Source organism: Peromyscus californicus, unplaced genomic scaffold (genome assembly GCF_007827085.1).
Source record: "Peromyscus californicus insignis strain IS unplaced genomic scaffold, ASM782708v3 Scaffold_4__1_contigs__length_199733344, whole genome shotgun sequence".
Taxonomy (NCBI): Eukaryota; Metazoa; Chordata; class Mammalia; order Rodentia; family Cricetidae; genus Peromyscus; species Peromyscus californicus.
Window position 1 is genome coordinate 116,775,929 of NW_026294562.1, and position 19,419 is coordinate 116,795,347.

Genomic DNA, 19,419 nt, shown 5'->3' on the forward strand with positions numbered 1-19,419 from the left:
AAGTTGCTAGTGTGAGATTTCCCCAATTTCTTCATGTAGACACTGAGTGCTATGAACTTTCCTCTCACCGCTGCTTTTACCCATAAGTTTGAGAATGTTGTGCATTCATTTTCATTGAATTCTAGAAAGTCTTTAATTTCTTTATTTCTTCCTTGACCCAGTGGTGATTCAGTTGAGTGTTGTTCAGTTTCCATGAGTTTGTAGGCTTTCTGCTATTTGTGTTGTTGTTGAATGAAAACTTTAAGCCATGGTGATTTGATAAGATACTGGGCATTATTCCAATTTTTTGCATCTTTTGAGATTTGCGTGGTGGCTAAGTATGTGTTCAGTTTCAGAGAAGGTTTCCTTAGGTGCCAAGAAGGTATATTCTTTGTGTTTGGGTGAATGTTGTATATATGTCTGTTAAGTCCATTTGAGTCATAACATCTATTAGTTCCCTTATTTCTCTGTTAAGTTTCTGTCGGGGAGACCTGTCTATTGGTGTAAGTGGGTTGTTAAAGTCTCCCACTATTAGAGTGTGTGGTTTTATGTGATTTAAGCTATTATTATTATTATTATTATTATTATTATTATTATTGTTATTATTATTAAGAAATTTTCTATTAATTTTACACAAACCACAGATCCTCCCTCCTCCCTCTTTCCACCTCCCAGCTTTCCCCCCAACCTACACCCCATTCACACCTCCTCCAAGACAAGGTCTCCAATAAGGAGTTAGCAGAGCCTGGTGCAAACAGTTGAGGCAGGTCTAAGCCCCTCCCTCCTGCACCAAGCCTGCACAAGGTGTCACATCTTGGGCACTGGGCTCCAAAAAGCCTGTGCATGCACCAGGGATGGATCCTGATGCCCCTGCCTTGGGGCCTCCCAAACAGTTCAATCTAAACAACTGTCATGCCTATCTAGAGGGCCTTGTCCAGTCTCATGGGGTCTCCACAGCTAGTGGTCCACAATGCATGGGTTTCCACTAGTGTGGCTGGTCATCTCTGTATGTTTTCCCATCATGATCTCAATGTCCCTTGCTTATAGAATCCATCCTCTCTCTCATCGATTTGACTGCTGGAGCTCAGCCTGGTACCCAGCCATGGATCTCTGTATCTGCTTCCATCAGTAACTGAATGAAGGTTCTATTATGACAGTTAGGGTATTCATTAATCCAGTTACTGGAATAGACCAGTTCAGCCACCATCTCCAATATTATTAGTAGTCTAAGGTGGGGTCATCCTTGTGGATTCCTGAGAACTTCCCTAGCACCCTGTTTCTTCTTCATTTATCATGGTATCACTTTTTTTTCTGCTCTCCCAATCTGGCCCTGGTCCAGCTAGAAACTCCCATTTCCTTATGTTCTCATCTCCCATTCCTTGCCCTCCATTACCCCTCCTTTCCCCCAGTTTGCTCTTGTACATCTCATCTATTTGTCCTTCACTGGGCTATCTGTGTCCCTCTTAGAATCCTCCTTGTTAGCTAGCTTCTCTGAAGCTGTGGATTGTAGTCTAGTTATACTTTGCTTTACATCTGGTATCCATTTATGAGTGATTACATGCCATGTTTGTCCCTCTGAGTCTAGGTTACCTCACTCAGGATGATATTTTCTAGTTCCATCCATTTGCCTGCAAATTTCATGATATCATTGTTCTTTACTGCTGTGTAGTACTCCATTGTGTATATGTGCCACATCTTCTTTATCCATTCTTCAGTTTAGGGGCATCAAGGTTTTTTCCATGTTCTAGCTATTATGATTAATGCTACTATTAACATAGTTGAGCATGTGTCCTTTTGGTAAGATTGAGGATTCCAAGAGTGTTAGAGCTGGATATTCGGGTAGATTGATTCCCAATTTTCTCAGAAAATGCAATACTGATTTCCAAAGTGGTTGTACAAGTTTAAAGAGGAGTGTTCCCTTGCTCCACATCCTCTCCAACATAAGGTGTCTTCAGTTTTTGATCATAGCCATTCTGACAGGTGTAAGATGGTATCTCAGAGTTGTTTTGATTTGTTTAAATTTGTTTAAATTTGTTTAATTTTAATTTGATTTTTTTAATTAATGTAGAAATATATTCAATATAATAAAATTAACTTTAAATTTTGTAATAAATTAAAATCTATAGCAATGTAAAATATTTATCCTATATTTCTATATCATAGCCCCCTTTCTTCTTTTAGAAAGAGATTTTATTTATAACTAACCTATTTAAATAAAAATAAACATTAATTTTTTTCTTTTTTAATTTTATAATTTAATTTAATTTTACATATCAGCCACGGATTCCCTTGTTCTGTCCCCTCCCGCCCCCCGTTTCTTCAGGGACATTCTGAAGATAACTTCAGGTTCTTTTTTTCTTTTTTTTTTTTTTTTTTTTTTTTTTTTTTTTTGGTTTTTCAAGACAGGGTTTCTCTGTGTAGTTTTGCGCCTTTCCTGGATCTCGCTCTGTAGCCCAGGCTGGCCTCGAACTCACAGAGATCCACCTGCCTCTGCCTCCTGAGTGTTGGAATTAAAGGCGTGCATCACCACTGCCTGGCAACTTTAGTTTCTTAATGCTCTCAATCACTGTGGAAAAAATAAAGGAAATAGTACAAAAACAGAAAAAAAATAAATACTAATAAACAATATTTTGAGAATTTGGGTAAAGCTTCTCATAGTACTTCCTGCTGAGAGGGGGCACTGGTAATCTTGTGGGGATCTTGAGAAAATAGGAGATAATAGTCAAGTCCTGGGCAGACCGGCTATAACCTCTGTTGATAGGTACCATCTGTTAAGGTTCAGGAGGTCTGGCTTGATCAAATCTGATCCATCTTAGCCTGGAACAAATCCATAGCTTCTTGCTTCCTGTGGAAACAAAAACAGAGCCTCCTTTCCCAAGCAACATATCCTTAGATCCATGTTTTGAAGTCAAGATACCTTTAAAATATACATATTGGTGTAACTAAGCAGCCTTAACAATCAAATGTCTTTCTGCAGTTAAAAATCCGAAAGACTATATAATCCAGACTCTGTGTGTGATTTTCATCTTTATGTGGATTATTTTTTATATTATTTTTATTTTCTCTTTAAAGACTTTATTTTTTAAAACTGATTCTTTATATAACTGTCTATATTCATTTTACTCTCTTTCCAGCCTATGTACATTTTTACACACACTGTAAACTGTTTAGGCTTTATGCCATCGGAATCTGTCTTATTCTGAATCTATAATCCTTTTCTGGACAGGAGAGACTTTAAACTTCGAAACTGCATGGCCAGGATGAAAAGCAGCAGCCTTAGCTGCTGACTCTGCTCATTTCAGCTTTTCCACATGGTGGAGGTAATTCACCTCCAGCTCTGGGCCATGTGTACCATCAGCTCTCAGAAGCAGTAGGTCTATGCCTCCATTAAGCAGTTTTTAGCCCAGAAACCTTTTTTTTTGTACTTGCAAAATCTAAATCCACCATGCAACATACTGTGCAGCTTGGAGACACTTCTGTATACCGTGGTGAAAATCCACCTTGGTGCTTAGCTCAAGCCCGCATGCTGTGAACCCACCATAGTGTAGCTCACAGCTGGCCTGAGCTACACATTTAGGAAACTGTTTTTAGCTCTGTTTTTTAAAGCTTCCTCAGGTTTATGTGGATCAATGCCCAACAGTGAGCGCCAAATGTAGCCAGAAGATTCTCGGTTCCCATCAGGCATCCACAGTCGGGACAAATCTCTTACCCACAGTCTCATAGCACGCTAATAAAATAATCACTCAGAAGCTTATATCGGTTATGAACTAGATGACTTATGGCTAAAGCTTCTTGCTAGCTAGCTTTTATATCTTAAATTAACCCATTTTTATTAATGCATAAGTTGCCACATGGCCTTGGCTTACCAGTCTGCCGGTATATTGTTCCTTGTGTGGTGGCTGGTGTCTCTCCCCACATTCTTCCTCTCTCTCTTTGGATTTCCTGCCTACCCCTAAGCTGCCTTGCCATAGGCCAAATGGCTTTATGTATCAAAAATCAGAGCAACACATATTCACAATATACAGAAAGACATCACCCATCACAACAGGCTATCCAGAAGGAACCCTAATGAGGGCACAGCATTGATAGAGTAGTAGAAACCAAGAGCCTTGGATCAGACCAATGACTCTTTGCAATGAACACTTGCTAGTAAAGATATTTGGACAAAGGGATTCACAGCATGACCCACTGTGTCATACTGCAGCTTTCATGATGAGATATTTTTAAGATTTTATTTTTTTTCCTTTTTTTCTCTTAAATTTTGTTTTATTTGTGGGTTGTGCAAGGGGGAAGGACAGATGCAAAGGAATGGAAAATGAATGGAATCAAGATACATGAAGTTAAAGACACATAGAATAAATAAGTAAATAAATATGTAAATAAATAAATGAGAAAAAAAGACTGATGTCCTGTGTATTCAGATCACTTCTTTAACCTGCCTTTTAAAGACAATGGGACATCACACCTTACATGCCTTGGAATTCCCATGTAATCAGCTTTTGCATTCTAAGCTTATGAATAACTTTAATTTTAAGCTATGTACTCTTCCAGTACCCTGACCCAAAAGTAATACATTTTATGGTTAGAAATTCAGGAATCAGAAAATAGGTCAAAAGTAACTTTATAAAATTAATATCCACAAGTGTTGAAGACACATACAGGTATTGAATCATATTGGTTTGTTTGTTGCTGAGATCATTTGGGATCAGTTGTAGTCAATGATTTAATTCCTTGTTTAAAAAAAAACACTACAAATTCTGTAAAGAATCTTCCACTTCTTCCCTGATGTTACACTTTCTAAGCTGTTCTGAAAAGACAAAGCAAAGCGTATTGTTGGAGGTATAGAAACACAGGCACTGTGAGACAGACAGACAGACAGACTGATTTACAAAACAGCATTCAATCAAGCACAGATTCAGATTCACATAACAGACAGACAGAAATGACAGAAGACTCAGGAAAAGAAGTAGAGTAATATAGGTTGATTGGGGGGTAACATATAACAAAGGAAAGTGCTTTTAATTTCCTTTCTTTAGTGCTACATATCCACATTATTGGTGACTGATTTTATCATTAATGTATTAAAACCTATGCAGCACAAAACTCAGTGTTTGGGGGTACATCATCTAGAAGCAAACGCAATTGATTTGCATTAGTGGAACTTTCTCAAATGACTGATATTAATGTAAGAAATAAGTTCATTTAAGACCTATCAATGCACTACCTTCATGGCTATATATATTCTGTAATGCTACAATAGCATACAATTTCATACTAGGAAATTAGAATTAGCAGAGGTTATCCATAAATTATAGTTAACTATCAGCTGGTATACTATTCAAATGAAAGCATTAAAATGGAAGAAATCAGAGCTGTAGATGCAGAAAGAGCTGATCACAAAATACACATTTATGGGAACTGAGGTCTTGGTCATGTGATAGAACTCTAATATGCGGTTTTCTTTCTACCTTGATATTCAGGTAGTGATGAAAGGTTCTGGATTCAGAATGATGATTGAACTTCTAACACAGGCTGCTCCATGGGATTGTGTGCACTAGCAGGTACTCAAGTGTGTGAATCATACAGTGCATGTTCTATCGATATTGACAGCAAATATGTATTCATACTATTTCCAGACATGAACATTATTGTTCATACTGCCTATATGTCTGTAATAAGCTCTATCTAGGATTAACTATTTCTTACACTTCCATCTCAAACTCATTTGAAATAATCTGATACAATACAAGTCAACAATCCAAATGGTAATCAGAGAATCAGTTTGATGAACTAGGCTTTTTAACAAATTTGCACAAGAGGAATCAGGTTTGGGGCCTTCATGTCCACTGAAACAGATGGAACCATAAGGGATATGGAGAGAAAGATAATCATAAACAAAATTATTACCCCTTATTTGTCACCTGGAATTAGGAACTCAGATGCAGGGCCTCAGGACACAGAGTGCTTAAGAATCCTCCAGAGGTGAACAGTAGGCTGAAAAACATAACTGAGAGAAGTACATGCATTCTTTACTAGTAACTACAGTAATAAAAAGAGACACCTAGATGTGTCCATGCATAATTGATACATGGGTTTCTGTCTGACTCTTCATGCTACACTTTACTTGGGCTCCTCTCTTGGAGACATGACAAAGATGCTCTCTTTGATCTTTGTCTTTTTGACCCTGAAGCTTTCCCTCATTTTCTGCAGTTTGACTGACCCCAAGTGCTTTTGGAGAGTAAAAGACAAGAGAAACCAGGAAGGAGATGAAGAGCTTGATTGTTTATTTTCTATTTACACAAAGCATGGATATGTGAAGAATGATCATTTCACTGGGAATCTAGACAAGAAGTAAGTACATCTTTCATTCATTAATTTTAGTAGATCATGGAAGATGATGTATTCTAAGGGTACTGAGAAATAGAACATGATTCTGTGTGTTCTCAATCTGTTTTGCCCTCCCTCCTCTAGGATATAATCCAAATTTATTTCATGTTTTACTGCTGGTTCTCTCCCTATAGCTAATGATTAAAGGGATAGTTTGTAGCTTATTTTTTATCACACTTGAGTCAACATTTCCAGGCAGAAGATGAATAAATGACCCACACTGTCTACCTTGCTCCTAGGAAGAATCCCTTAATATGACAATGCCCATCTCATCAAATCATGTGATGTCTCTCAGAAACATAGTACCAAACTTATCTTTGAGTTTACTTCACAGAGACTACAGTAAGATGGTGTTTATTGTCCTGCTAGTGCTTCATCCATCAGCATGGATACCCAGTTCCTGCAGTTGGAATGTAGTATATCTGCCCTGACTTTAAGTTACATCTGTTGAAAAGATACACAGATTTTGTTTAAAAACTCTGTCATAAATTCATAATTGTTGGGTTCTATGACTCCTGCAGGTGAAATCAGGGTTGAGAATGCTATTTCTGTTCACTAAAATATTTTATGTTTTCCTTTCCTTTGCATTCTGTTTCATAGGAATAGATACATTTTTGTTGTTTTAACAATGTCAGGATATTTTTCAAAGTTCTAAGTTGGAAACTTATAAAGCATCTGCTTATCCTAGTACATAATGTGTGCATTTGTTAGAAGAGGAGATGCCCCTGCAAGCAATAATTTCCTATTTCCCTTTTCACGTACTAGAATAAAAGGTGTTCCTGTGTTACCTGCAAACATTTGAGAGAGGAGTACTAAAGTTACAAATTCTGTCAAGTTTCCCCGGATGGAAGGTCATTTCCTGACTATAAATGGTCATATCTCTTTCTGCTGCATATATTTGATGTGTTAAATTTATTCCACATTTTCATCTCTTTTATTTTACTGAAAATAGATTATTTTCTCATATAATACATCCCAACCACAGTTTTCCCACTCTCAGCTCCTGAGGGAACCTCTCCTCCAACCATCTTCCTAGATCCTCTTTTGTTTCCTCTTCAGAAAAGATAAGACCTCCAAGAAAGATGAGCCAAACAAAACAAAACAAGATACAATAAGGCAAGTCAATTGTTGTATACAATTTTTGCTCTGTTAATCCTATCAATCCATGAACATGGGAGATCTTCCCATCTTCTGATATCTTCCTCGATATCTTTCTTGAAATACTTGAAGTTTTTATCATACAGGTCTTTTACTTGCTTCGTTAGAGCTACTCTAAGATATTTTATATTATTTGAGGCCTCTGTGAAAGATGTTGTTTCCTTTCTTACCCCATTAGTTATTTGCATATAGGATTGCTATTGAGGTTTTTTTTTAACTAATCTTGTATCAACCTGCTTTGCTGAAAATGTTTATCAGTTGTAGAAGTTCCCTGGTGGAATTTTGAGTGTCTTTTATGTATTTTATCATATTATTTGCAAATAAGGATATTTTAGCTTCTTACTTTCCAATTTGTATCTCATTGATCTATGTCAGTTGTCTCATTGCTGTAGCTAAAACTTGAAGAATTACGTTGAACGGATATGGAGAGAGTGGACAAACTTGTCATGTTTCAGTGGAAATTCTTTAAGATTCTCTCTATTTGATTTGATGTTGACTACAGTCTTACTCTAAATTCCCTTTATTATGTTTATAATTATTATGTCAGTATGTCCCATGTATCCCTAATCTCTCCAGGATTTTTATCATGAAGGGGTGCTGTATTTTGAAGGCTATGTTGGCGTCTAATAAGATTGGCATGTGTTATTTCTTTCCTTTCAGTTTAGTTATATGGTGGATTATATTTACTGATTTTCCTATTTTGAATCATCTCTGCATCTCTGGGATGAAGCCTATTTGATCATGGTGGTTGGGCTTCTTGATATGTTCTTGGATTCAATTTGCAAGCATTTATTGAATATCTTTGCATCATGTTTATAAGGGGAATTGGTCTGTAATTCTCTTTCTTTGTTGAGTCCTTAGGTGGTATGAGTTATAAGGGCAACTGTGGCCTTATAAAAGGATTTGGGCAATGATCGCTCTGTTTCTATTTGTGGAATAAGCTTAGGAGTTTAATCATTAACTTTTCTTTAAATACCTAGTAGAATTCTGCTTTAAACCATATAACCCTGTATGTTGGTTTTTTTGTATTGTTTTGTTTTCTATTTTAGTGGGACTTTTTGATTTGTTTTGTTTTGTTTTAGAAGAATTTAATGACAGTTTGTGTTTCCTGCAGGGTTATAGGTCCATTTAATTTTTATCTGATATTGATTAAACTGTGGTTGGAAATTATCCATATCTTTTAGATTTATAATATTGTAGAGTACAAGTTTTTATAGTATGTCATTATGATTTTCTGTGCTTCTTCACTATCTCTTCTTATGTCCCACTTTATGTTTCTGATTTTGTTAATTTGAATATTCTCTCTGCCTTTTAGTTAGTTTTGATAAGAGTTTGTCTCTCTTGTTGATTTTCTCAAAGAATCAACTCTGTTAAACTGAATCTTGTAGTGTTCTCTTGTTTCTATTTTATTAATTTCAGCCCTCAGTTTATCTTGCCATCCACTCCTCTTGGGTGTGATTTCTTATGCTTTCCTAGAGTTCCAGTGTGTTGTTAAGTTGCCAGTATGAGATCTCTCTAATTTTCTTATTTAGGCACTTATGCTATGAGTGCTTAAGTGCTTATTAAGCCTCCTACTTCCACTTTCATTGTATACCATAAGTTGGGTATTTTGTATATTCATTTTTATTAAATTTTCACAAGTCTTTAATTTCGTTCTTTATTTTTGTCTCTACCGTTTTTCCCTTTGGTATACAATTGTTCAGGTTCCATAAGATTTTAAGCTTTCTGTTGTTTCTGTTGTTGTTGATATCAGCTCTAATCCATGGTGGTCTGATAGGATAGAGGGAGTTATTTCAATTTTCTTGTATCTATTAAGACTTTTATTATGTTTGAGTATGTGATTTTGGAGAAAGTCCCTGAAGTGTGGAGAAGAAGGTACGTTCCTTTGTGTTTGCATAAAATGAACTGCTAAGTATCTATTAGGTCTATTCGGTTTATAATGCCAGTTAGTTTCAGCATTTTTCTGTATAGATTTTGTCTGGATGACTTGTCCATTGATGAGAGTGGGATATTAAAGTCTCTCACTATTGTTTTGTAAGGATCAACATGTGATTTACTTTATGATGTAGTGGTGTTTCTTTTACAAATGGGGGAGCCTTGTGTTTAGAACATAGACGTTAACAATGAAAATGTCATCTTGGTGGCTTTTTCCTCTGATGAATATGTAGTGTCTTCTCCATCACTTTTGATTAATTTTTCCTTTGAAGTCTATTTTGGTAGAGATAAAAATGGCTACATCTGATTGGTTCTCAGGTTAATTCATTGAGAATATCTTGTTCCAACATTTTACCCTGAGGAAATATGTATCCTTGATGTTGAGGTGTGGTTTTTTTATTCAGGTGAAGGATAAATCCTGTTTTCACATCCATACTGTTAATGTGTGTGTGTGTGTGTGTGTGTGTGTGTGTGTGTGTGTGTGTGTGTAGTTTTTTGTGGGGAATTGAGACCATTGTCACTGAGAGATATCAATGACCAATGATTGTTAATTCTTGTTATTTCATTGGTGGTGGTGGGTGTGTATTTCCCTTCTTTTGGTTTTGCTGGTGCGGGATTATTTATTTCCTGTCATTTTGTGTGGAGTTAAGCATCTTGGTATGGACTTTTCCTTCTATGACCTTATGTATTTCTGGATTTTAAGACAGATATTGTTTAAATTTGACTCTATCATGGAATATTTTCTTTTCTCCATCGATGGTGGTTGAATATTTTTCTGGGTATTATAATCTGGACTGGGATCAGTTTTTGCAAGCTGCAATACCAGCTCTCAGTTCTGTACCCAGGGTTACTTGGAGAATGTTTTGCAGGAGCAGGACCTAGGAAATTTTCTTATCTATAAGAAATTCACACACGAACTATTTGGATCATGCTCTTTTATTCTACTTTTCCCCAGCTTCAAATTTCCATAGCTTATATACATATACTACAGCAAACTTTGGCAATAAAAAAGGTTACAAGGCTATTTCTCAGGGTCACAAAGCATTTCTTTGTAAATAGATTAAGAGACACAAATAGCATAAACTTGTCAGCTTTGATTAGTGGCCAGCTACAGCTGCAGTAGTAAAAGTTTGGCTTGTAACATTATCTCTTAAAGGGAGAGTTTACGGGGGTTACAAAGGGTAAAACCTGAACTATTGAGAATTCTAAGGAAGAAGTAAAGAAATTGTGTACTATTCTACATTTCTTAAGTGTAACTAATACTATAGAATAACATTTTATGATCAGCAAAATGCAAAAAGTGCCAATTTCTCCTGGCCCAGGGCACAGCCAACACTGGAAGCAGTTTCTAATTAGCCAATATGCAAGGGCAAACTTTCTCTGAGTAACCATGGCAACCAGTATAAAGAAAGGGGGAAGCCAACTGTACTGATTCACATCAGCACTTTCTCCAAAGGCTGGCTGGCATAGAAAACCATCTCAGATCCAAAAATACATTTTCTGTCCTATATGTAGCCTCAGAACACAAGGAGGGAACCTTGTAGTTTTATGTTCAAGGCTGAGAGGCCAGGCCATCTCCCTGAAATTCTGGCAGTCTGTGGAGCTTCTCCCACAGTAACTAGGCTTAAGCTGATTCCCTCTAGACTAGTTTAAATTAACTCATTAATTGTCTGCTATCCACATAAAATCCAGGACTTAAACATAAACAATTAGTAAACTGAGCCTAAAATCTTATACCATAAACTGAGGTAAAAAGCATATTCAAAATGTTAATTGCTCAGGGAATATTGCCACATGTCAGTCTGTGCATTATCAACTGGTCCAGGTGGGGAAAGCCCAGGGCAATTTTGGTAACTTATGTGCCCCAAAAGACTTTGATTCAGCAAAATCAAACAGTCTATAAATCCATCCTTGAGTATAATCTGTGGAAGTCCAACTGGTGATCTCTCCACAGAGACACTTCATCTGACCACTTTGTCCTGTCAGTAAGCTAATTACAGAGAATAGACTTCTAAGTTTCTCACTGTATTGTGGAGCAAAAGCTGAACTATGAGGGCTTATTTTATTCAACAGAAATATGCAGTGTAGGAAGAATTCATCCTTCTATCAATACACAGGAATAATTGTGCCAAGACACTGAAGAACACACTGCCAAGGTTGTGGGACAAGTACCATGCCTGTTTTAGAGGGGAACCATGGTATCACACAAGAGGATTACAGACAGAAGCAGTCAGCTATTCATAGGTAATACTTCTCATAACCTTTGCTCATGAGTTTCCTCCAAAAGATAGTTGTTTTCTGGTGGGTCGGCTTTATGAATATTAGTTCTCACCTACTGCATATCTTTGCAGACTCCATCAATCAGTGGTCTCTTAGAGTCTGCACCATGTATGTACAACCCTTCTAGATTTTAGGGTCTCCATTGACCCTAAAGTCATGTGTAATTTTAGTTTGTTGGCATTTATATGTTACTTGTTCTTTTTCCTTTGCAACTTTTAGTATTCTTTTTTGTTCTGTATTTTTATTGCTATATGGCAGCATCAAATCTTTTGAAATGAGCCTTAAACCAAATCATATATTATCTGGTTACTCCCATGAGCTTTGTGCCACTGTTATACTAGCACATCTTTCAGGCAGGTCACTATTATAGATCTAAGGGTTTGTAGTTGGCTTATTGTTTACCTTTCTCTTTTGGTAGCATATAGAGTATCTTCAAGTACCATGAACAGTAGTCAGTCTTTAGGTAAGCAATAACTTGACGTCATCTTCAGTGAACTGAGTAGATGTCATCTTCAGCCATAGGGCTTTACTATCAGCTTATAAAGAGAAGGCTTGGCAATAGCCTGGTTTGTTTAGGGGTTCCCATGGTGTCCCTCTGGTTAGCTGTTTCATAGGATTTAACCCATTTCTGGCACCAAATGAAGCCTCACTGGGTGATAAAAGATGTCTGGCAGTGTTGGTCTCCTCATTCTTTGGCAATTTCATTTAGATTGTCTTCATACATGTATGTATTTTAGGATGGTAATGCTGTTTTATATTTCCATACAATGAACATGGTTGACAAAGTGTCTCCATAGTAGGATATAAAGTTGTCAGAGTATATGTCCAAGAGTGGTGTGCTGGATAGTTTTATGTCAACTTGACACAATCTAACGCAATCTGAGAGTAAGGAACCACAATTAAGATGATGTTGCCATAGGACTGGTCTAAAGGCATACCTGTGGGGCATTTACTTAATTAGTGATTGATGGGGAAAGCCCAAGGCATTGTGGATGGAACCATCCCTGGACTGGTAGTCACAGGGAATATAAGAAAACAGGCTAAGTATGTCATAAGAAGCAAGCCAGTAAGCACCACCACTCCATGCCTGCCTGTCAGCTTCTGCCTGCTTTAGTTCCTGCTCTGATTCTCTTCTACAGGGACATGGAAGTGTAAGGCAAACAACCCCCTTTTCTCCCAACTTGCTTTTTTGTCATGGTTTTTCACCACAGCCATAAAAACTCTGATCAAGACAGGTAGTACAGCTTGATGTTGATGTAAATCTATACCAAGTTTCCTGGGGAACTTCCACACTGATTTTTATAGTGCTGTAAAAGTTTGAACTCCCATCAGCAATGGATGAGAGTTACTATTACTCTGCATTCTCGTACCATGAGTTATCATTTGGTTGGTGTTGGCCATTCTGACTAATAGATCAAATTTCAAAGTACTTTTGATTTGCATTTCTGTGATGACTAAGGATTTTTAATATTTCCTTATGTATTTCTCAGACTTTTGTATCATCACTATCAAGAATCCTTTTTAGACCTGTACTACATTTTTGGCATAATTTCTTTTTTTTCTTTCTTCTCTATATTTAGTATTATTTCATCCAATGTATCCTGAGCACAGTTTTCCCTCCATCAACTCCTCCCATTTCCTCCTCCTCATGTCCTCTCTCCCACAATTCATTCCTCTTCAATTTCCATTCAGAAAGAAAAGGCCTCCCATGGATATCTACCAAACACAACATAACAAGTTACAATAAGAGTAGGAACAAACCCTTATATCAGGGCTGAGCAAGTCAATCCAATAGAAGGAAAGGGGTCCTAAGGGCAGGCAAAGGAGTCAGATATTCCCAGTCCACTGTAAGGAGTCCCACAAAAACAAAAAGAAACAAGCTAACAACAATAATGTACTTGCAGATGACCAGCTATGGTGATTGAAAGTTTTGCAGGGTATAGTAGTAGTCTGGGTTGGCATCTGTAGTATCTTAGAATCTGCAGGACATCTTTCAGAGCCCTTCTAGCTTTTAAAGTCTCCCTTGAGAAGTGGGGTGTAACTCTAATAGATTTGCCTTTATATGTTACTTACTTTTTTTTTCCTTGCAGCTTTTGATTCTTTCTTTGTTCTGTGTGTGTAGTGCTTTGATTATTATGTGGTGGGGGACTTTCCTTTCCTGCCCAATGTATTTGGTGTTCTACAACCTTCTTGCAACTTTATAGGTGTGTCCTTCTTTGGGTTAGGAAAATTTTCTTCCAAGGTTTTGTTAAATATATTTTCTGGATCTTTGAGCTTGGATTCTTCCTGATGTATTCTTATTATTCTTAGTTAAGGTCTTTTTTCAATTTAACTTCTTTATTGCTGCTTGGAGGGTTTCATATTATATACCACAATTCTGCTCACCTCTTGGTCCACCATATCCTCCCCTCACCCCTTCAATGTCCCCCCACAAAAGAAAATTTTTAAAAAATCCAAACAAAACAAGCATGAAAACAAACAAACGAAAACAACAAGTACAAACTAAACCAAAAAAAAAAAAACCCTCTTCACTTCTACTTCTCCTACTGTCCTGCCTATCCAACACCTCTTCCTTCATCCTGGCAACATTGGCAACCTCAGTGTGTCATATAGTATACCCTTTTGTCCAATCACCTTTACTAACAAATGTTCATTGCAATGAGTCACTGGTCTGGTTCAAGGCCTCTAGTTTCTGGTACACTATCTACACTAGATCCTCATGGAAATGCCTCTGTGATAACCCATGGCCACCCCCAAGTCATGGCAATCCTGCAGGTATTGTTCCACAGGGCCAGTCCCTTCATGAGTTCCAGAAGATCCTAGATGGAGTAGATGTTTGGGTGGGCCATCCCAAGACCCAGATATGGGCCTGGGTGGTAGCCAGCTGGTCAGTCTGGCCACTGGTTCTAGCCCAATCCCTGAAGGTCTAGTCACCTTTCCTGTGGTGAAGGGTGAAGCCAGCCCTCCCAAGTGCAGGGACCAGTACTTCAGAAGCAGCTCTCTTGCTGCAGTGTCCAGTGAGAGGTAAAGCTAGCTTTCCCTGTGCCAGTGTAGGGCAGAGCTACTTCAGCATGGCCCTCTGATTTCATCTTGCATGTTTCCTATGGGCCCAAGGTGACATGGGCCACAGACATCAAAACAGACCCCAGCTGTAATTAGAATATGGACCCAGACATGGCCCTCAGCAGTATCTTGGATGCAGATGACATTCTTCCTCTGGGTTGAAGCACTGGCCTCTCAGGTCAGGATGATTCTTGTTCAGGATACCATCAAAGCCTCAGGTTGTAGCACTAACCCTGGGCTTCTATGTTACCATTGGTAGCAAAATGGGACTCAGACTTCAGCACAGACCCCAGCCATGGTAGGATCACATACCCAGACAGCAGCCTGGTCTGGATGTCACCATTGCCTCAGGTGGCAGTACAGGTCACTCAGATCATCACTGGCCCCATTGGCAGTGTGCCTCTCAGACACCAACATGTCTCCAGACCTTGGGTTTCTGCACAACCTTTGGTGATAACTGGAGCCTAGGACATAAACATATACCCTGGCTGCAGTAGTGTCCTAGACCCAGACATGGACCTCAGCTGCAGCTATGGCCCAGACATCACCATGGCTCTGGGTAGCAGCACAGGCCGCGCAGATCTGCATGTTCTTGGCTGCATCATGGCCCTCGGACAGCAACCTGGACTCAGGCATCTGACGTGCCCCTGGGCATCCTCATGGTTCTCAGTAGCAACAGAAACCACATACATCAATCCAGACCCTGGCCACTATAGGACCACAGACCCAGAAATGACCTTCAGCAAGAGTCTGGACCCACATGATACCATGGCTCCAGGTGACAGATCTGTATGGCTTCTGTGGCAGCATGGCCCCCATACTCCAACAAGGCCACAGGCTGTGACCCAGGCCTCCATGTGGACACTGGTGGCAATTTGGGCAATAGACTTTGACACAGACCCCAACTGCAGTTTGACCACTGACCCAGACATGGCCCCAGGCAGCCGCTTAGCGCAGTAGATATCCTGGCTCCAGGTAGAAGCCCCAGCCACTCAGACCAGAATGATTCTAGGCACCAGCATAGACCCTAGTCACTAAGAAGCGGCCCAGCCCCCAGGCTCCGTGTGGCCATTGGTGGCAACATGGGCCACATGAAAGACTTACATTCACAATGCCCACTTCACTTGTATTTGACAATTTTAGAGAAAATACTTCTAATATCTATCCTATTTAGTGAGTCCAAAGTTTTGTACCTAATTCACTTTTATCCTAACTTATACTCCCAAGCCAAAACTAATTTTTTAGGCCTTAAATCATTTTTTAACAAAAATTTAAGTGTTTATGTCTCTTAACCTTATAAATTTTATACCTCCTTTGTGAGTTTCTTTTCTGTATTTGATAACAAGGTAAACTATAAAACTGTAACTATCTCATCTTCAACCCCATCACAGACCTGATTCAGATATAATATTAACTGATTAAACAGGAAGTGCAGAGCAGGCAACTTCTAAAACTATAAGAAATGACAGAAATAACCGGTTGCCTGGACAGTCACGCAAGCTACTTCTGCAATATTGGGGCATCCATCTTCAGCCTAAAAGCCTAGAATATCTTAAAGACTTTTCTGTGAAGCAGGAAATTTGAAGAACTGTCCCACCTAGTCTTAGCAAAGTATGGCAATTTTATCCCTTTGTGTCCTGCTTTTCCAGTTTGCACAGTTTACTTTTATACTTTTAGCAGTTGAGGACAGGCAAATGGCTAACTTTGCCACAATGAAACAAATTCTATATAGAGATTCTTCCATGCCCATCATTCTTTTTTGAAGTAGATTCATTCTGCCAAGAGTAGACATGTCTCACTGTCATGAAAAGCCTTAGGCTCTTAAACATCTTAAACGCCATATTCTGTAAGTCTTTGAAGTGTTTGAAGACTACCTGTCTATCTAAAATAAATATCTGTATGACCTTGAAGCATACCTTACATGAGTACATATACATTGATTGTTGTATATGACTAACTACTAACCTACATTTCTTAATTATCCTAAAAAGTTTGTAATAATAACTTTCAGTAACTAGAAATTTACATTATTTTGGTAAATCAACTGGATAAGTACAATGCCTTAAATAATAGTAGAAATATATATACAATATAGTAAAAATAACCTTAAATTTATATCAATAAACAAAATACCATAAATAGGAGTAGAAATATATAAAGAATATATTCGAACAAAGAAAACCTTAAATTTGTGTCAATATACAAAAATTCATACCAATGTAAAATATTTGAAATTAATAGTTGCTTTTTAGTTTCAAAGAAATTCAATAATCTACCCTTTTATTCTATCCTTTCCACATCGTCCTTTTTTCTTTTCAGAAAGAGGTCCTTGAATATAGCCTCCTTTGTTCAGCTTTTTTCCTGACCATTACCAACAACAACTTGTAACCAACCCCCCCTAAATGATGACAAACATCCATATCCCACTGAATGATCAAAAACCACCCGCCCTACCTCTTGGGAATGTGAGCATCATGTTCTCTAGACTGTTTCTTGTTGTCTGGAGGTGATGAGATCTTTGGTGGACACTGAGAAAATTAGGATAATCAAGTCCTGGGAGAGCTAGCCATAACATCTGTTGTCCAGTCTCTGTTAAATGGGAAAGTGCAAGGCTTATCTGCAGACCTAGCTAAAATAGTCTGTAAGGCTTCACTGTTTCAGCCAACAGCCTTGAATGGTTGCAGAACTCTTAGGAAGCTGCAACAGAGGCACTCTGAGAAACTGAATAATCTGGGCCATCTATTTCATTGGTGTCTGGTCCCCTTGCTCTGAAAACACACAAACTATCAAAGATGACATATATACATATATATGGAATGTGCAGTATGTACAAGTGAGTTAAAATGATTTTCTGTTTTATGTTTGAGCAGGTAAAATACATGTTACCTCTCTTGTTTTTCTAGATTTATTTCTTTATATCTGTAGCAAGGATTCAGAGGGTCTTCCCTGATCAAACCTGATCTCTATCAACCTCGAAGGATCCATAGCCTTATATTTTCTGTGGAAAAAAAGCGTAACCTCTTTCCCAAAGCAGTATGTTTTCTGACTTCATTCTAAAGTTAAGGCATTCCTAAAGTATCTAGGCTGGTATAATTCAGCAGTCCCTCTTACAATTCCATTTTTCTCAGCAGCTATGGTAATCAAAAAATTCAAAGTCAACAAGACACTATATAGGATCCAGATGCTCAGTGTATTTTTCATCTTTAAGAAATATCCTTTTTATATTGTTATTCTCTCTTTAAAGGCATTATTTTATTATTTATAAACTATTTTTTCTATTACTATCTGTATTCATTTACTTTTTTTATTAAGCCTACACATTTTTAAACACACTGTAACCTGTTCAGAGTTTTCTTTTTCTGTCTAGATCTGTCTTTACTGGGCACTTACAGCATTCTCTGACCATTTGAGACAAATCTTTACCTGCCAGCAGAGCCACCACATGGTTCAGCTTAGTTCATGGTGCTGGTGCATGGCCCTGGTAGCTGGTGCCAGCCTGCAGGCAGCAGCTGGTAGTGCAGCCTCTGTATGCCAAGCATCTGCCCACCTGAGAGATTACAGGATAGAAAGCCACATCTGGCTTTCTGCCCAGAACTTTTCTTAGCTTTCTCAGGCCCTGTGTTTGGATATTTGAGCCCGCAAGTTGGATGCCATATGTGAACAGATTTTTCTTTGGGCCACCAGCTCAAAAAAATGACACAGAGACTTATAATTAATTAGGAAAGCTCTGTCTATAGCTTAGGTTTGTCCAACTAACTCTTATAATTTAAATTAACCAGTTTATATTAATCTATGTTTTTCCTTGTGGCTTTTTACCTCTTTTCCATATTGCACCTCCTGTTTCCTCTCTGAATCCTCTAGCATTTCTCCCATGCCTGGATTCACCTCCTCTTCTTTTCTCTCTGCTTGGAAGTCCCAAATTAACCTAACCAATAGCCTAGCAATCGGCCATTCAGCTCTTTATTAGGCCAATCAGAAGGTACCTTGACAACGACATTTTCACAGTGTACAAAAAGGCTATTCCACAACAACAGACTTCAATACAAACCGTGGCTGTATTAGGGCCACAGACCCAGACATAATCCTCAGCAGTAGCCCATGTGTAGTGACCATGGACCCAGATGGCAGTAAAGGCTACTGAAATCATGATGGCCTCCACCCCTAAAGAACAATATGGCTACAGGTAGTGGCCCTGCCCACTGAAATCAGCATGATGGCAACTGGAGCCATGGAGAGCAACACAGACCCTGGCTGCAGTAGGGTCATGGACCCAAACGTGGCCCCCAGATGAACCCCTGTCCCAGACATCATCATAACACTGGGTAGTATTATATGTCCATCAGATTTGTATGGCCCCAGCTACAGCATGGCCCTTGGGAACCAATATGATCCCAGGTGGCTGATCAAACCCTGGACAACCACATGGCCCTTGTTTGCAACAGGAGCCATGGACATCAACTCAGACCTTGGCTGCTATAGGACCAGGGGCACAGACATGGCTCTTGGCAGTAGCTTTGCCCGGACATCACCATGTTCCCTGGTGGCAAGCAGAGCCCCCATCAGCATACTCCTCAGTGCCTTCATTTCTTCCTTTCTGTCTCTTTCCACAGCACATGA

General features: G+C 38.5%; 1 protein-coding gene across 1 annotated transcript in view; it reads left to right on the forward strand.

Moving 5' to 3' along the window:
* Nucleotides 1-6,124: 6,124 nt before the first annotated feature.
* LOC128093930 (vomeronasal type-2 receptor 116-like) overlaps nucleotides 6,125-19,419 on the forward strand; it is a 35,897-nt gene continuing 22,602 nt past the window's right edge. The window contains exon 1 of the mRNA XM_052711847.1: nucleotides 6,125-6,330. Coding sequence (XP_052567807.1) covers nucleotides 6,125-6,330 — 206 coding nt within the window. The remainder of the gene's footprint in view (nucleotides 6,331-19,419) is intronic.